The sequence below is a fragment of the Microtus oregoni genome, unplaced genomic scaffold (genome assembly GCF_018167655.1).
Source record: "Microtus oregoni isolate MIOR12 unplaced genomic scaffold, Mior012 000008F_ref0000371, whole genome shotgun sequence".
Classification (NCBI taxonomy): Eukaryota; Metazoa; Chordata; class Mammalia; order Rodentia; family Cricetidae; genus Microtus; species Microtus oregoni.
Genome location: NW_024543067.1, coordinates 40,919,126 through 40,938,513, shown reverse-complemented (window position 1 = coordinate 40,938,513; position 19,388 = coordinate 40,919,126). Strand labels below are relative to the sequence as shown.

The 19,388-nt window shown below is 40.7% G+C and overlaps 1 protein-coding gene across 2 annotated transcripts in view; it reads left to right on the top strand.

Moving 5' to 3' along the window:
- Positions 1–19,388, top strand: part of Dpy19l1 (dpy-19 like C-mannosyltransferase 1) — a 105,925-nt gene that overhangs the window by 71,412 nt on the left and 15,125 nt on the right. For both annotated transcript variants that reach the window (XM_041657456.1, XM_041657455.1), the window contains exons 11-16: positions 5,387–5,473; positions 7,041–7,100; positions 7,527–7,607; positions 13,479–13,580; positions 15,415–15,486; positions 17,297–17,346. In XM_041657456.1, the coding sequence (XP_041513390.1) occupies positions 5,387–5,473; positions 7,041–7,100; positions 7,527–7,607; positions 13,479–13,580; positions 15,415–15,486; positions 17,297–17,346 (452 nt within the window). The remainder of the gene's footprint in view (positions 1–5,386; positions 5,474–7,040; positions 7,101–7,526; positions 7,608–13,478; positions 13,581–15,414; positions 15,487–17,296; positions 17,347–19,388) is intronic.

The window sequence follows — 19,388 nt, the reverse complement described above, 5'->3', positions numbered from 1 at the left end:
TTTGACTTTCTTGGGCTATGTGTCATGGTTTACCCTTTAGTTATGGAGGGACATAGGAACAAGCTGCTGAAGTATTTGCCTGCAGCCTTTAGTGTAGATTTACAATTTAAATTCATTTGGAAAAATATCAAGGAAAGTGATTGTTCAATCATAGGAATCAGTTTATCTCGTGCTTAGGAAATTGCCAAACTGTTTCCCATAGTGGTTGCATCATTTTGCATTCCTACCATAAGAGAGGGGGAGAGAAGAAGAGAAGAAAGATGGGTGTGAGAGAGAGAAAGGGGATCCTGCTTCTCTACTTCTTCCTCTGAACCACATATCAGCCACTCTGATCAGTACATCATGCTTGTCTCATTGCAGTGCGCTTGAACGCACTTCCACGTTATTTATCTGTGTCTGGTTTGCTGTCCTGTTTGTTCAGGTCCTTTGTCATCTGTTCTTTTTTAAAATTTGATTGTTCATTTTATTACAGAGTTTAAATCTTTATTAATTTTTTGTATTATTTTGGATAACAATCCTTTAACAGATGGTACTTTTCTCTTCCTTCTAAAGCTGGGTACTGGGAATTGAACCAAGAGCCTCATCCATGCTAGTCCAGTGCTCTGTTGCCGAGCTGCAGCCCCAGCTCAGATGTACCTTTTGCCAATACTTTTCTCTTAGTCTACAACTTGTCATGATCTTGGCATTGACTTTCTTGGAGTTGGAATTTTTAATTTTAAAGATTTATTTATTTACCTATTTGAATGTTTTAACCAGTGCTGCATAGTTTTCTCTATATAGATCTGTATATATTTTGCCTGTATGTATATCTATGTATCACATTTGTGCTTGGTGCCTGCAGCAGTCAGAAGAGGGCATTGGATCACTTAGAACTAGAGGTACAGAAGGTTGTGAGCTTCCATGTGGATGCTGGAAAGTGAGCCTGAACCTTTAGCAAGAACAGCTAGTTCTCTTAACCATGGAGCTGTCTCTCCAGCCCATATATGTGGTAAGAAGGACACTTCTTGGTTCCCAGCTGCTCAGTCCCAAAATAATCACACAGAAACTGTATTAATTAAATTACTGCTTGGCCCATTAGCTCTAGCTTCTTATTGGCTAACTCTAACATATTAATTTAACCGATTTTTAATAATCTGTATATTGCCACATGGCTGTGGCTTACCGGGTAAAATTCCATCTGGACTGTATGGCTTCTCTCTAACTCTGCCTTCCTTCTCCTAGCATTCCATTTAGTTTTCCCAGCCTAGCCCTTTTCTTTTGCCCTATCAACAGCTCAAGGCAGTTTCTTTATCTTAGTTATACATTACATTTTTAAATGAGCTACACAAACGCAATACCTTAATCAAGAGCAGAAATATACATATAATAAAATTGACCTTAAATTTGTATCAACAAACCAAGATCTGTACCAATGCAAATCTCTATAGCACATATATATGCATGTGTATATGTGTATATATATGTACATACATACATATATACAAATACTTAATATACATTCATTATTACATTTATTTTAAGTACTTATTTGTATATGTTTGTGTATGTAAACCTCTGTCCAGAGATCTTGTGCACATTTTTTGGGTTTATATATAGTTCATCTTTTCAGATGCTAGCTTAAATAGCAATGCATTATTAATCTCAAACTCTTGCTGCTGTAATGGATAACTTTTCCCACATTTCACCTTGCTGCAGTTTCTTATTAACTCTGGTTTTGTTGGTTGGTTGAGATATTCTCTACAAATTGCCATGTCATCTGCAAAGATATCTGATTTCTTCCTTCTGCCTTAGCATCCTTCCTCATTGTAGGATGTGGACTTTTTAGAAGCAACAGTAGGAGGAAAGCTTGGCAGGAAAGCTTGTTACCCTACATTAACACTGATGTACACACATGGACTTTTGTAGATCTTTTTTTTTTTTATTGAGAAAAGGAAAAAAAAAACAAGTTTCCGCCTCCTCCCAACCTCCCATTTCCCTCCCCCTCCTCCCACCCTTCTCTCCCTCCTCTCACCCTTCTCCCCCTCCCCCTACTCTTCTCCCCCTCCCTCTCCAGTCCAGAGAGCAGTCAGGGTTCCTTGCCCTGTGGTAAGTCCAAGGTCCTCCCCCCTCTGTCCATATCTAGGAAGGTGAACATCCAAAATGGCTAGGCTCCCACAAAGCCAGCACATTAAGTAGGATCAAAACCCCGTGTCATTGTCCTTGGCTTCTCATCAGCCCTCATTGTTCGCCATGTTCAGAGAGTCCAGTTTTATCCCATGCTTTTTCAGTCACAGTCCAGCTGGCCTTGGTGAGCTCCCAATAGATCAGCCCCACTGTCTCAGTGGGTGGGTGCACCCCTCGTGGTCCCGACTTCTTTGCTCATGTTCTGCCTCCTTCTGCTCCTCATTGGGACCTTGGGAGCTCAGTCTAGTGCTCCAGTGTGGGTCTCTGTCTTTTGTAGATCTTTGCCAAGTTTATGGATTGTCTTTGCCATCCCCAGTTTGTTGCAGTTTTTTTCCCTTAAACTATGAATGCATGTTGAACTTGGTCAGGTAATTTTTCTTTCCCTGCTTTATTCTTCAGGCTGTGGATGTTGTATACTAATTGGTTTTCAAATGCTGAATGCTACTGCCTGGGTACATTCATCGGGTTGTAGTGTGTGCGTCTTCTTACCCATTGTCCAATTTGGTTTGCTGTTATTTTGTTGAATTAGAGTTTTTTGTTTGTTTTTCATCTGTTTATGGGAAATACTTGAAGTAGTTTGATTATGGTGTCATCATCTGAGTTAGAATGGGAGTAATCTTGTGCCCTAGAAGGGATTTAAAAGTTTGCTCAGCTCCCATCTTCCAGAAAAGAATGTAGAATGCTAGCGTAACTTCTTCCTATAAACGGGATGCTCTGGCATATTTCAGAGCAGCACTGTTTTCGCCTCCTGCTGGAGCATCGAAAGGTTTTCCTTTGTGGTTTTTTCCCTGAGAGGAAAAAAAGAAATGACTGAATTGTAAGCTCCCTTCCCATTGGCCACTGCAGCTGCCATCCCTCCGTCACAGTGCAAGTCCCCCTTCTGGGGCTGCTTTCGCAGGGGTTTGTGTTCCGCTGCCTTGAGTGGCACCTGTCTTTCTCTTCCACCTGAGGCAGTTTTCCCTGTGATCTCACTTCTCTGCATGATACAATTCTACTTGTTGCTAAGACCCAGTGACAACTTCTAAGCTCTCTCTGTGGGACGGCACTAGATAACGGTCCATGTTCATGGAGTGTCTAGCTTCTTAAGCATTGTTCCTTGAATGGGTTGTCTCATCTCCATTATCTGATGTTGGAATTCTTGTCAAAAAGCATCGGTCCCCTCATTGGAGGGGTTGTGTCTGAGTTCAATTGGAGTTCAATGTCATTGGTCGGTGTCTGCCCTACAGCATTTTTAGGACTTTGGCTTCATATCAAGTTTTAAAATCCAAGTCTGAGTCTGTACCCTGTTCTTTTTCACTGTTGTTTTATCTCCCCTGTGCCCCTTTAGATTCTGAATGAATATTTATTTCTGCAAAAGATGCTGGGTTTTTATAGTTACTGCACTGACTGTGTAGATGTCTGGGTGCTGATAGCATGGGAACAGCATTCAGACAATAAATATGAGCTGCCTTTCCATCGTTTATGTCTTTATTTCTTTCAATATCATTTTATAGATTTCTTTGTGTAAGTGTTGTGCCTCTGCGATTAAGCTAACCACTAAGTATTTTTGTTCATTTTTGATGCTATTGGCAAAGGACTTATTTTCTAGATTTCTCTCTGAGATTGTTTCTTGTTAGCATGTGGATACTAAGTTGTTTTTGTGTGTATGTGTTTGTGTGTGAACTTTACATGCGGTTACTTTTTTGAACTTTTAACAATTGTTCTCCCACCTTTAGGCTTTTTTTCCTACAGAGATGTGTCTGTGAACAGACTGTTTACTCTTTCATCTCCATTTTGCCTTGGATGTCTTCTTTCCCATCTAAATGACACAAGTTTACACTGTCCCATGCCACTGTCCCTTGAGGGAGAGATTTCGGTCTCTCAGTGTTGAGAAAAGAGCCTGCTGTGGCTTCATATGTGGTCTCTGTTATGAAGAGGTAGATCCAGCCTTTCACCAGTTTGTTCAGTGTATTGTAACTGGATGATGCTGAAAATTGCCAAATACTTTTCTGTATTGATTGAAACGATTGTACCTTTTATTCTCAAGTTGTAGTGTATTTTGAAATGAAATCCACACACAAATGGAAATATATCAAAGAAATGTGAGCTTTTTATTTTTTTAAAAGCTTTCTAAATTATAAAGGTAAGTCTTGATGACCTAAAGAAGATATGACTAACATAAAAATTTAACTAGTAATCATAATACAAAAATATGACAAAGAAAAAATGTACTGGGGAAATCCTTGTAGCGTGTTTGTTTCCTGTGACATCTAACAAGAGCCTGAAGAAAAAAAACACTAATCCAACAGTAAAAGCACATAGTAAAAATAAGCAGTTCCCACTCATAATGCACACATAACTGATGGGAGGCAGTGTCTCGTGCCATTCAGTAGTGAAGGGGAAGCAATGATGGAGCACTGGCCCAGGTAAGCTGGGCAGCCCTCAAGAAGCAGCGTGCAGGGTGAGTCAGAGTGTGGGTCAGCAGAAACGTTCATCCAGTATGTGGGCATTAAACTGGTGCATCTGCTTGTCAGTATTTTGTCTGTTGTTTTTGAAAAGACTGTTTCTTGATCCATCAGTTTTCTTTGAATCTATAGCAATGGATTGACCAGTACATAAGATGTACCTAGAAGGCATCTATAGCAATGGGTTGACCAGTACATAAAATGTACCTAGAAGGCATCTATAGCAATGGATTGACCAGTACATAAGATGTACCTAGAAGGCATCTATAGCAATGGGTTGACCGGTGCATAAGGGGCACCCAGAAGGGCCTTGTCATTTGGGTCGGGGAATAAAAAAAGTGGGGTAGAACTAGAAGGCACTTAGGTGCTGGCCAGTACTCAGAACAGTTAGTTAGCTGTAGAGTGGCATTTTTTTTTTCAGTTTTTAGCATGAATTAGATAGATTTGGGTTGATATGGGAAGCTTCTCGAAGCATGTTTAAGAGTCAAAGCAAGAAAGGATAGCTTGCGGGTGGGTGACTGTTCGTGGCTTGTGAATGAGATGTAAACTAGAATTTGAAATGCTGGTGTCTGGGAGGGTGCGCAGGAAATGGCTGGCGATGGCACGCACCTTGTCTTGGAGTGTGGGGCTTGGGATGTAGAGTGAGCTGGGCTTGCCTGGTTGCCCTTTTTGAGTGCTTTAAATTTCCTCAATCACGGGAGTGTACAATTAGAAAATGAACATCCACATTCTTCCTTTGAGTCCGTGTGCACTAACTGTATTTCCTTTGATTTTTATAGATTTCTCTTGTGCTTTGTTTCGTGTTGATGTTTGGGAACTCGATGTTGCTCACATCTTACTATGCATCCTCTTTGGTGATAATTTGGGTAAGTATTCCTTTAACTGTTTATTAAAAAGCTTTATTTTTGAGAAGTTTATGAATGTATACAGTGAAATATGACCATAGATATTCCCCATATCTCCTCAGCACATCCTCTCCGCTGCAGGCTTTGGTTTTTTTATTGATAGCTCACTATGTTCAGTTAAGCTGTCTGGCCCTGTCTGTTTTTGAAACAGTTTCAACTTCTCTATCACTGGTTTGGAATGTGTGAGTAACTTCTGCAGGGTCATATAAAGTGTTTATCAGCTTTATCTTTACCCGATGGAGCAATGAAGTTCTCACTGCAGAAATTAAGACTCAGTGGCATCACCATTGGAAAGCTCAGAGCCTCAGGTCCTGCTGTCCCTAGGTTGCTTTTTCCTCCCCTCAGCTCCCCTTGCACCTGCTTTGTTCTTGAGTTCATTGCAGGAGATTTCTGTGATTCCTGATTTCTTTTCATCTTTCCAGTTTCAGTCTAAATCTAAAAGTTGTCTTAAATTCAGACTTTGGTGCACCTTTAGGAAATGACTCTGATTCGCAGGCTTTATTATTACAGTGCTGTGCAAACCCGGTTTCCACTTCTGCCTGTGGCACACGCACTCCAGCTGGGTCTGTGTCTTGATAACACACACATTGCACTTCCCCGTTGGAGTGCTTTCTGCCTTTTGAATAGTCATCCTTTGATTCAGTTGATTTCCAGAGCCCATTAGTATATTTGGAGAGTCTTACAGCTCTGCCTCACAAGTAGCTACTTTAAAATACCCATTTCCAAGACACACACATGCTTTCTCCAGCCTGAGGCACTACCTGTAGCTGATGTGTTATTTATTACTCTGTAGCTGAAGTATATTTAGCCACAGCCGTGGGCTTGAGGTGATGCTATTTGCAGCCCTAAACTTGGAGTTGCTACTGCTGTGCCCTGGGATTAAGATCAACAAATTCTCTAAGTCATTTCTGCCAAGTTTGAAGTCTGTTTTTCTCACTGGAGCTTATAGAGTTTAGGATTCATGCACCTGGACAGACTTGATTTAACACAGAGCTGTTCTGTTAGGACAGTAAAATCTCATGTGTACTTCATCACGTAAGTCAGGAATTTTAAGCTTAAAGGGAATCTTATGCTTTTATGAGCTATTTAAATTTCTGAATTTGTTGTATACCTCTTGGTTCATCATAGGTAAACCTGATATGGAAAATAGAGAAGTAGGTCTTTTATATACTGATTTTCTTTTCAATTTTACATTCTCAATAACAGTACAATTTTTAGTGTTTTTTTTTTTGAGGTATGCTTTGAAATCACTAACTGCATATGTGGACATGGGGTGGCAATTGTGAAAAATCCACAAAACAAAGCAAGGGAGATGAATGTCGGAGAGAAATGTGTAGGAAGAAAGAGTGGGGACAGAGAGGCAGGGCTGTAGATTAATTAGGATGGAGTTCATACATGCGTGAAAATGTCAAAGAACAGATTTAATTAATAAATCAATCATGTGCTGAATTTCATATTTTTCAAAGTCTCAGTTATTCAGAACAATTGTTACTTGAGTGTCTGAGTATTCATTTGTGTTCCTATTCAGGGGTTGCTGGCATTGAAACCACAGTTGCTAAAAATGAATGTATCTGAACCTAGTTTATGGGTAAGAATAAACCTACGTGTTTTCTTCTCTAAAATACAGCATTGGTTTTGTGCTTTACTTTTTAAGAAATTATGCACACAAGGGGCCTGTTTGCTTTGTAATAAGCGTATGAGGGCTCTGTCTGAAGTTTTATTTATTACCCCATGTTTCTTCTGAGGACAGCCATGTGTGACAACCCCACTGTAGGAGTCAAGCTGGAGTTCTTGTTTACATCTCTGATAAGACAGAAATACATTTTGCTAGGAAGGTCCTATGTTTTCAGTTTTATTTTTAGCTATAATAACCCTTGGTTTTTGAACAATGTGCTTTTAGAAGACATTCCCTTGGGGCTAGTATTGCTAACATAGGATAAAGCATGTGCTCCGTTCACTGCTCCAGGCTACAGAAGGTGGAAGAAAGTTTGTTTTATTTATTTTTCTTTTGTAGGTTATCCAAGGGTGTTGTTGGTTATGTGGAACTGTTACACTCAAGTATTTGACTTCCAGAATCTTCGGCATTGCAGATGATGTAAGTCTATTGTTGCTTAAAATGGAAAGACTTGAAAACTATCCAATAGGCAGGGAGTAAATTAGTGGAATTATTAGAGTACAATTTCTTAAGCTGTATTCTAAAGTGAAGTAAATATTATTTTCTCTTTTTAATACAAGAAAAACAATCACAAAAATATGATTATGTATATAGTGTGAATCTCCAGAATTAACACAGCCCCTTTTTAGTATATTTCTATGTCACAAAGATGTAGAAAATGTCAAACAAGAACTCTGAACACTAAGGCCTAACATTTAAGGCATGTACAGCCATTTTCTGACTTCTTTATGGTCTCTTTTTAAAACCAAAGAGACAGTGTCTTCACCGTCATAGATAGAGATCTGCCCTCCCCACCTTCGCTGTGCTCAGTTCTTGTGGGATGTTTGTTCAGATGCTATTATTCACAGTTAGAGCCAGGTTAGACTTAAGAAATTTTGTTTTGTTTGGCTAGGATAGAGAATAAAATGATAATGTTTATGATTTATTATCTTCAGGCTTCTTCTTATGAATAGTTGCTTTATTTGTTTCTCTATATGTGTGTGTGCATGTGTGTTCATGGTACCTGCGTGGGTGCCTATACATGAACAGACTTGACATGAGCTATCATCTCTCTCCACTGTCTTGAGGCAAGATCTCCCATGAACCTGAAGCTAGGCGGTGGCCAGCAAACCCCAGTGATCCTCCTGTCTCACCCTTGGCAATGCTGGGCGTATAGGCAGACTAATCTTATGCTTTGGCTCCCTCAAGCCATCCCCTGGCCTCACTTGCTTACTTTATTTTGATGTTGTGATCAGCACATTCTAAGTTTGGTACTTCCAGCAATTATAATAATACAAAAGATAATGAAGGCTATGGCAAGTAAGAGTGTAAGTTCAGGATTCTACAGGAGCACATAGGAGGAGAATCAGGAATTGACCAGAAGTCATCTGTGCAGATGAGAGGGGAAGAGTGAGGGAGTTGGATGCAGAACGTAGGAAGAAGGGGGAGACAATAGCTCCGGTACAGGTGTGTGGACTCTGCTTTCTTTCTGTTGGGAGACAAACTAATAAGCCAGTGATTCAGACTGAAGGCACGGTTGACATTTTTGCGTAGCCCAACATTCTAGTGAAATGAAATGTCAGTGCAGATCTCCACACAAGAGATGACATAAGCATGCGAAGGCCTCTAGGACTGAAGCAGAGAGCGATACCAGTGGCAACTGCATTCTAAGTGTGCTGCTGCTAAAGAAGCAGGGGCCTATTCCCCAGCCCTGGAAAGGGCTGTGTCTTTCCTTCTTCGCTCACTATCCTTTGGGAGGAGCCTGTGTCTGTCCCTTCACCTGCCAGTTCTCTCTAGTCTGAGGAGCTAGCAGCTGTTAGGGTTCAAGTATTTGCACTTTGCACATTTTATATAGGTCTCATTTCGTCATGAATGAGGTGAATCCTGGAGCTTTCAAAACAAAACAAAGACAAGCAAGCAACAAAACCCATTTACCCTTCGAAGGAAAGTCTTCTTAGCAGAGCTTTACAGTTTGTCAGGTTGGAATAGCCATGCCTCGCCTGTGATCTTACAGTTTTCCTAAATTAAAGGGGCTTACTGAGTGTAGCATGGGGTCAGTGCTTAAGAAGCGTTGGTTAGTGTTGCCATGGTTATTATTGTTGTAATTGATTGTGTACACACACGCACACAATCTTCTTCCTCTGTGGACTCACTGGTGGGTACTTAGGTTGCTAGGTTGGTGGATTGTGCTGCAGTATACTGAGTTGTGAATAAATAACTCTTCATTAGTTAATTTTTAGTGGTGGGTCTAGAGATTACAATACATATCTTTATTTAAAACAATCTTGAGGTTAAATCTATAGGGTTCAGAGTCTGATTGCTCTCCCTTTGTGCCATTATTGTCATACATTGGATATCTGTGTTAGTGCCAAGAGCATGAGTTTTGATCATTGATTTATGTGCTTTTATATCTTAAATGAAGAGAAAAAGAACAAAGGGGGTTTATATTGCCTTTGTATTTTGCAGCATTTTCCATCCTTTTTACTTCCCTTTCTTGTGCTTGAGGAGGCTTGTGTACTCTGAACCTATAGGACTCCATTTTCTAATTTTTCATAAGCCAGGTCTCTTAACAGTAGGTTCTGTCCACCTTCGTTTCTATTCCAGTGTTTAGGTTATTTGTTGTGGTTTCTCATTTTGCTGGTTGCAGAGTTGTTTGTGGACTGTAGTTTCTTTAAAACTTCTGGCCTTTATTATTTCTAAGAAGGCAATCAATATATAAAATCACGTCTTTCCTGCCTTACATGCCCCTTTGCTTGCTCCCTGAAAGTCTACACTGCCTTCTGTCTATCAGCTGTGGGTTTGTAGAATACTTGGGCTCTCTTGGATCATGTGTATGCTTTCCGGTCCTCCAGGAGTGTGAAAATGTCTTTATCCCTTAGATGGTTGTCTCATCTCTAGGTTCTCACTGTAGCAATTACAGCTAGTCTGCCCATCTTCAGTTCCTGTCACTGGGATTGAAGCTGTAGTTTTTCACAGGAAGGCTTTCATCTCTCATTTTCCTGCTGGTGCTGATGATAGCACAGGTGTTTGTAATAGGCTCAAAATCAAGTTTTTGACATTGGGCCCACCACCCCCATTGGTGGTGGTCAATGGGCCCTGCCATTGACCCAGCAAGCTGGAAAATCCATGATGGTAGACGGGACAGCCTAGGCAGGAGTGCCACATACTCCCATTTCTTCACAGTTCATTTTTATCACAAAATACAGCGTGGTAATTGTTAGACTAGAAGACTGTGATGTGGTTTTTTGTGACACTTTTGTTGAGTTGTAGTTGTCCTGGGGAATTTCTGACCCTCTCTTCCATGTCTCCAAGTTCCCACATTCCCTGACCCAGTGTTGGACTCTGAAGCCAATCTCATTTGCTCATTGTGTTACTCTGTAGGCTGACTTTCTCTGTGTCCTCGTACCTGTTCCCAAATAATCACTCCGAGACTTATTATTAATTATAAATGCTTGGCCATTAGCTTAGGCTTCTTTTTAGCTAGCTCTTAGAACATCTCATTTCTCTTCATGTGTGTGCTGCCCCGAGGCTCATTACCTCACGTCCACACCTCCCATCCTGCTTGTTCTGTGTCTCCTTCTGTCTCCTGAGACTCTGCCCTTCTTCCTCCCAGCATCCTCCGTCTGGCTGTCCTACCTATACCTCCTGACTAGCTACCAGCCAGTCAACTCTTTTATTAATCCAATCAGAAGGTGCCTTGGCAAAGACACATCTTCATAGTGTCCAAAATATTATTCCATAATCTTGTTCTTTCTTAATAGTGCTGAGTTTAGTTGGCTAGTATTTTAAGGATATTTACCTTTAATCATGAAAGGTGTTAATCATAGTTTTTCTTACTTAACGATTTTGTCTTCAGAACAATGGTAACTTCCTGAATTTTTTAAGATGAGTTCAATCTCCTACTTTCAGAGAGCATTTGAATAGAACTGACATTTCCCCCTTAAATGTAGGCAAAGAGCAACACTGAAGCCTACAGCACTGAGGATTTTCAGTGTGAGGAGGGTTGCAGTCCTAACTCGACTTCCTTAGGAGCTTAGCCATCTGGCTGGAGCTTTAATGGGTGTGCTCAGGGCTGCTTTGCACATTCTTTGTTTGCGACCGAGTGGCGCATGCTTTCAGAATTGCACATGTAAGTTTTATATATGTACATATATCGGGAATGGTCTTTTATTGTTAAACAGTTAAGTTTTCAACTTTTCTAACTTGACAGGTAACATTGTATGTGTATACCATGTACAGCGTCATGTGGGGAAGCTTTCGTGCATGGTGGACTGCTAGAAAGCAGCCTTTTTTCACATAACTTTGCAGTTACTGTTTTGTTATTGTTATTTTGTGGCTAGAGCTCGTCACATCCATTCTCTGCATTTGCTGTGGAATGCAAAAGGGTCGCTGGTGGCAATCATCTGATGTGCAGTAGATCTGCTGGTTATTCCTACCTAACCGTAACTGTGTGTCCTCCGACCACCTCCCCTCACATCATCCTCTCCCACCCCCTTTGTAACCGCTCTTCTTTTGAGATTAATTTTATAGAGTCCATTTGTAAGATCAAGCACATAGGAAAATGTGTGATCCTTTTGCTTTTACCACTCTTATTTTCTGGTAAATTTGTCTTAATGATTCCTGAAAGTAGTGCTTTTTGTATACCTTATAAATTTGCTTTTTGTGACTTTCTGCTTGATCTAAAGGTTATTGAATTTTGGCCTATTTAGTTTCCAGTCAGAAGGACTGCCGAAGCCATTCCCAGATATTTTCTAGTTTTACTGCTTTTATGATTAAAAAATTTATATGCAGTTTCAACATGCTAATATGACATGCTACATATAAATACTTAATTTTTTTACTGTGCTTAAGGAAAATGTGTATGTTCTTCCTGTAAAGTTTATAGTCTTTATTTATGGACTAATTATATTATGCTAATTTATGTTGAATCTTCTCTTGCCCCTCTACTGCTGTCAGATTCATAGGCACACGCGTGGCTCTCTGTGGTAGTCCACACGCGTGGCTCTCTGTGGTAGTCCACACGCGTGGCTCTCTGTGGTAGTCCACACGCGTGGCTCTCTGTAGTAGTCCACATGCAGGATGTGTCGTCGGCTTTGCTCTTCGCTCACCAGCATATAGTATTGTCTTTTCACAGGTTTCCCTGAATCGCTGTGTTGTTTTTGTCTTGAATTTTATATTTCATTAGTATGTTTCAGGGAAGCGGCAGGGGTGGGAGGATTCTTTCTTTCCACTGTGGTCTGGGACCACACTCTGTTCATCAGTTTTCATGGCAAGTTCCTTTTCCTGAATCTCCCCGGCCCTTGAACTTAGTTCTGTGAGATTCCATGGCTGCTACCCTAGGATTTTGTTTCAAACTTATGTTGTTTATTTTTTTTTTATGCTTTGGTGTGGTTTATCTTTTGTAAACAACATAATATTGTATTTGTTCCCTTAAGTCAGTTTGGGCATCTGCCCTCTAATTAGATAATTTAAGCTCTTTGTGTAAATGGCAGTTGCCTTTTGGTAGGAAATTTTTCTTCATTTTATTTGGGATTTGTTTCCTTGGGCCGTTTCAGGGGCCACATAACCACCCTTCCAGCTTCCTAAGTGTATCCGCCTGCCTCTTCTCTCCACAGCTTTTGCGTCATCACAGTCCCCATCCTTCCTGCTCCACTCTCACAAGCCCCTGTGATCCGAGACCATAGGCAAAATCGCCTCTTCTCCTCGACTTTGCTGTTTTAGATAATAGTTAACTTGAAAGTTTGGTGAACATCGTATGCCCTCAAGCCTTCCTTTCTCGTTTATAGAGTGGGATGGCACACAAGCCCTTCCTGACTGTCTGTCAGAAGGTGACTTTTATGCCAGTTCCTCTGTGCCTGCTGCCTTTAAACTGTCTGCTAAGTCCCTTCCCACATTCGGACTCAGCCTCCCCTCTGTCCTCCAGACCTGGCTTCCTATGTGGTTGTCAGAAATCTTAAGAGTTCTTAGGCTCATTCCTCCTGGGGGAGAGCAAGGTGGGGCTGGGGAACTGTTTTTTTCCAGGTTTAGCACCACGAGTAGAAAAACTCAAGGGTAAAGCCTTGGGCATTGAGTGGGCGGGTAGTAGACATTGGTAGGAAGCTTTGGGAGCTGTCACTTGCTGGCAGAACAGGGGACGCAGCTGTGAGTTTGGAGGAACAGAACAGAACTTTCTTTAACATAAAAGCCCAGATTTGGAACAATGGACTTTTTCATACAGTGAAAACTATTTTTAGATACTCTTAAGATTAAAACGCAATGCATAATTGTGATGTTTGGTTTAGTATAATGATTCCTGACTTGATTTCTTTCTAGGCTCATATTGGGAACTTACTAACGTCAAAATTCTTTAGTTACAAGGATTTTGATACCTTACTATATACTTGTGCAGCAGAGTTTGACTTCATGGAAAGGGAGGTAAGCTCTGATTTCCAGTGTTGTTCCCTGGACTTCAACCCTTTTCTTTTTCACAAAGCGTGCCCTGCTGTTTCAGGTCCACACTTCGTTTAGAGAAAGAAGTCCAGCAACCTAATGCAAGCCTTCCCATTTTATATTTATTTATGACCTTTTCCGTGTTGATAATTTGCAAGTATGCATTCACAATGGCCACAGTGCTTGGATGAGTGAGCACAGGCATTTCCAATAGCCTCTTTTCAGAGACAGCATTCCACCGCTCAGTCAGGCTCTCAGGCTCGTACGCTTCCACTTACTGTATGGATATTCGAATGATCTCATTGCATTTAAATATCATTAAGCACAAGTTTTTCATAGCTGACATTTCTCTGTTGAAAATTTGATTCAGATATTTGATGTTTATGGGAAAGCCTGAGAGTGGGGTAGTGATTTGTGGGACAGCATCTTGCAGTGGGAATGAATGGTCTTGAACGAACACATCTTACTCGTTGTGTTAAGTCTACTAGCTTCTAGTAGTATACAGCAAACAGATACTGTGAAGATAAAATGAGATTTCACATACTAAAGTACTTTGATCTCTTAAGTGAAATATTATTTCAATACTTCTTGAGGTAGTTTATTTCAACAAGCATGTGTATATTAGCCTCAGAATCCCCATCCATGTTGAATTCCTTTATTGCTGTTTACACATGATACACTTTCCTCTAAGGCTATATCTGTAGGAATGCACTAAACTGACCATTACTTAATTGACATATTCATTGCTCCAGTTCTCCCACTATGGTAATTCTGTGTCCCAAGTGCCAGGCCAGCAGCCTTCAGTGTAGACTTATCTGTTCTTAGTCAGGTGTACCTTGATGACTTCAACTGCATCTTGGTCTTCATTTATCCTATTTATGCTGTTGATTCATAATAGCTGATAAAAACTAAACAAATGATAGTGAAAAAATCAAAGGAAAAATGTCTTTAGATATCGGTTTAGAGGAAATCTAGACCCTTCGTGAAAGTGGTAAGGAAAATAGAGGTGAAGATAAGCAGAAAAGTGATATGTTGTAGAAGGCCCAGAGACTACAGAGATCGTCATGCCTGCTTCTGTAACCCCCGAGTGGTCGTTGTCCATCTAGTGAGATATATTGTGTACTGAGGCATGGCATGACTCCATTCAGCTTAAACAGAAAGTCTGGCTCCTGTATATATTCCTGTCTCCATGTGTATCTGGATTTAGGGACAGTGCTGCCAGGCAGCTGAGTGTCTGTCACTTGAGGGAGTGTAACACAATTCCAGACTGACCTGGAAAGATGCTTGAAATGTGTAACAGAGTAAAGAAGACCTTACCTGTGATCGACTCACAAAAGTGAAAGAGCAGCATCCTGACCGGGCCTCGAGTGGGACATAATTGAGAAGCTCACAGGACTGTGTTACTAAATACATTTCTATGAATTTATCGTGTACATTTGTGTGTTAGAAAAAGAAATGCAGTGGCTAAGAATATACATAAAATGTATACGGAGCTTCTTCCCTGTAAATAATCACTGTGCTTAGGATGAATAGTGAGTCTTCAGTTAGACAAAGTGTGTGAAGAGAAGAATCTATAGTTGTCTTTCATGCGAGTTTTGCAAACTGTATTTTTAGTGTTTTCAACTCAGCATTGGTGAAATGTGTTTCTATGGAAACGTGCTTTAGTTTCAGTGATGGGAGTCAGTAGATAGGTTGGCCTCTTTGGTTGATGAATATTTGTATTTCTCTACCTATGCTTCTAGAAATTCAGCCATTTCATTTGAAAAGAAGTTTTGTTTGATTAAAACATTTCCTTCTCACAAATACCCTTCAATTTTAGACTCCACTGAGATACACAAAGACACTGCTGCTTCCTGTTGTTCTCATCGTGTTTGCTGCAATCGTCAAAAAGGTGCGCGTGCCGCAGGATACTTCTCAGAATTAAACGTGTTCTTGTTTTTGTATAGTAGTTAGAAATATTTGGCTACACAATAATAGGATAGTTTTATACTGAGTTTTCGAAACATTCTGTATTTTCTTACTGATGGCCTTTGATGAGTGCTTACAGATCTTAAAGATATTCTGCTCCCTGCTAGCCTAAAATAGACCCAGGAAAGAACAGTTTAGTTCCTGATCATGTATTTTAGAAGTCATGTCTATTATTGACTGGATTTTAATGTTGAGTAATATTTCTAAAATATTTAATATTTAACTTTTTATATGATATATGAGCAGTTTTCTGTTACTTTTGAATGAGATTTATTATTAATAAAAAAAGAGGAATTGGGGAAGTGCAGTGTATTGATGAAGTGGATAACATGTTCAGGCTCCAAGTTTCCTTTGATAATGAAATTCTAAGCCCTTGTGTAAACTAGGCCTGAGAAATACCAGTCTTCTATGAAGAAAAGCCGGCGTGCAACTGTTTCTTAAGTAGCTTGTGAAGGCTGTAACTACATGAGACCTAAGAGATGAGCTTAGCGTGCAATCGAAGAAGAGATGCCAAAGCCTCGCAATTTATTGATCTCTAGTGATTTGTGATAACACAGTGTATTTATCTGTGGGATATTCTGTTCTGTGATTACTGTTCACGTTGTATTTGTACTGTGCTTCGTACTCCCCCATAGCATATTTGGATATGTCACTCAGCCAGTGCCCCATGGAGTAAACAGACACTGCCTTGGAAGATGAAGGACGTTAGTAGCTCCCTTCGTGCCCATTGTCTCACTAGACTCAATCTTAGCCCTCTCCTACAGACACCTGCTGGCCCTCAGCTTTGGACTCCACTTGTTTCGGCTTCTGTCACTTTACTCAGTTTCGTTGTATGCCAGGTTCTGCACCCCATCTGTACTTGGGATGACCTGTGATTCATACATAATTATCCTCAAAAATGACCAGATTCTGACCATCAAGAACCTGTCCAAAGACTGCAGTGACCAGGCATGATAGCTTACACCTTTAATCATTGCACCTGGGAGGCAGAGGCAGGTGGATGGATATCTGTGGGTTCTAGACTATTCTGGTCTGTGTACTGAGTTCTAGGCCAGCTAGAGCTACACAATAAGATGAGACTCTGCCCAATAAAACAGAACAAAAAACTGCAGCTTTGATGGCAAGATGTGATGAAATATAGTAGGTCAGATGAATGAAGCCGCACTGTTTAATTTGAAGAGCAAAGATTCAAGTAGAAGCTGGGAAATTATTTTCAAATATTTAAAAGCCCACCATTTGGAAATTATGACTATGTTCCTTTTGGTACCTTGGAAATATGGTCATTGATAGGATTTTTGGCCGGAAATGCTAAGACCAATCAGGAGAGTAGAAGAGCCTGGGCAGCAGCCCAGTGGTTCCTCCAAGGGTTTAACTAGGGTGTGTGCAAGCTGCTGTGTCTGAGCCACTTCTACAGTTCTGTGTCTGTGTCCACCACCTCCATGATAGGGAAGGAGCGGGAGTGTCAGGACCAGCAGTGCTTCTTAATGTTTGTCCCCTCAGGAAGGTCATTTCATCCTTTTGAGCCTTTTGCCCACATCCTAAATGGGGCATTGTAATTTTCCTAACAGGATGCTTTAAGTATCACCATCAAGGACTGTGGTAGTACAGATAATGTTGAAATTATTATTTTCTGAGTTGTCTCTTATCTCTGTACTTCTTATATTTCTGTTAAGAGTCTTGATATCTGTTTTCTTTATAACAGCTCTTCTAAAGTCTTTAAAATCCATTTTCAGATTATTAGTGATATTTGGGGTGTCATGGCTAAACAACAGACACATCTAAGGTAAATATGCACTTAACTTTCTTACTTCCACTGTTGACTGTTTATTGCAGTATTTACTTGTGTGCTTACATGTTTTACACTTCATACGTGGTGTTTTCCATTAGCACCATTCCACCTTCCTCTCTGTGTGCACCTGTCAGAGTTCACCCAGAGAAGTCTGACTGATGGAGGTGGGTGTTGTATCTTATCTGTTGCTTTCATTGGTTAAGTAATAAAGAAAACTGTTTGGTCCTCTGATAGGGTAGAATTTAGATAGGCGGAGTAAACAGAACAGAATGCTGGGAGAAAGAAGCTGAATCAGGCAGTCGCCATGGTTCTCCCACTCCAGACAGATGCAGGTTAAGATCTTCCCTGGTAAGCCACCTCAGATAATAATAAAAGCTAGACAGATTATTAGAAATGGGTTAGTCCAGGTGCGAGAGTTAGCCGAGAAGAGGCTGGAACTAATGGGCCAAGCAGTGTTTAAAAGAATACAGTTTCTGTGTAATTATTTCAGGTATAGCTAGCCGGGTGGCAGACGCAGCCCCACTCCTCGTATTACAACATCTGACCATGATACCCACATCCTCTTTCCTAGGGGGACATGACTTTGCCAGTTCAGCAGAGAAAATTGATTATTCTGTATGGAGACCAATAGATTCTCATATTTGAGAAATAAACAGGGAAATATAAAACTAGATCTATTCCTCGTTTTTTTTTAACTTAACTTCCCTATTAAGCAATTTTGAAACATAGGCAACCAAATGTACCTAGAAATTTACAAAGAGAGGTACTTGTAATTGAAGAAGTCACAGGTCTTTTCAGCAGGATGCAGCACTTACATGCCGGGAAGGTTGACATCATCAGCCAGAAGTACTTGTTTGATAGAAGTTGTTAGAAGTATTATGAAAGGAAAAGGACAGTTACAGGAAATATTCATATGTGACTCAGGACTGATGACAGCCAAGTGTTGAAATAAGGAGCGGCGGACTGCGTCCCCCGCACCCGGCCACCCCCACGGCTAGCTTTACCCGAAATAATTACACGGAAACTGTATTCTTTTAAACATCACTTGGCCCATTATATCTAGCCTTTTCTTGGCTAACTCTCGCACCTGGACTAGCCCATTTCTAATAATCTATGTAGCCCAAGAGCTGGCTTACCAGGAATGATCTTAACCTGTGTCTGCCTGGAGTGGAAGAATCATGGCGACTCTCTGACTCAGCTTCTTTTTCCCAGCCTTCTGTTCTGTTTACTCCACCCACCTAAGGGTGGGCCTATCAAATGGGCCTAGCAGTTTCTTTATTGCTTACCCAATGAAATCAACAGACTGATATATGACACTCCCACATCAGCCAAGGACATATAAAGAACCTAGAAGAATTAATAGGAACGTGTTCAGACACACTAGAAAGTGAATTGAAGACTCAGAAAAGGGAACCAAAGGAAGAGTGAGTTTACCTTTTCCCTCTCCACCACACTTATGCCCCTGGAAAGTTTCTTGTGCCCTTTAATGATGGTAAGTTGTCCCTGACTCTGGGCTTTGCAGGAGTTGAACCCTTTGCCCATAATTGGTTTCTTACATTCCTTGTAGCCTGCTCTTTCCTGCTCTTTCCATAGCCAATGGGAAAGAGTGATGGTTGAAAGGGTGAGTATTTACAACTGACACCTAGAGGCTCAGAAAGGCCTACAGTCTTGGTGATTGAGACATTTTGAACAAAATGAAAGTCTTTCTATTTACCAGATTAGTAATGATTATTAATATTCAGTGCTTGCACAACTGGGAGAAATGGGCTATAGTTGGCTGAGGCAGGAAGCCATACAGTGGGCCTGCTCTTCAAGTCAGCAGTTCCCTGAGTACAGGTACTTGCTGTGGAAGTGTTCACATGAATGGAGACAGTGGGTACGGTGTTACATGTAATGTGGAAAGTTAGCATGGTCAAAATATGTATTAGTACAAAATGAAATTACAGTCCAGGTATAAAGTGAAGTGCTTTACCATCTTTATGAAAATAGTTCAAGCCCATGCTTTTTCAGACCCAGGCCAGCTGGCCTTGGTGAGT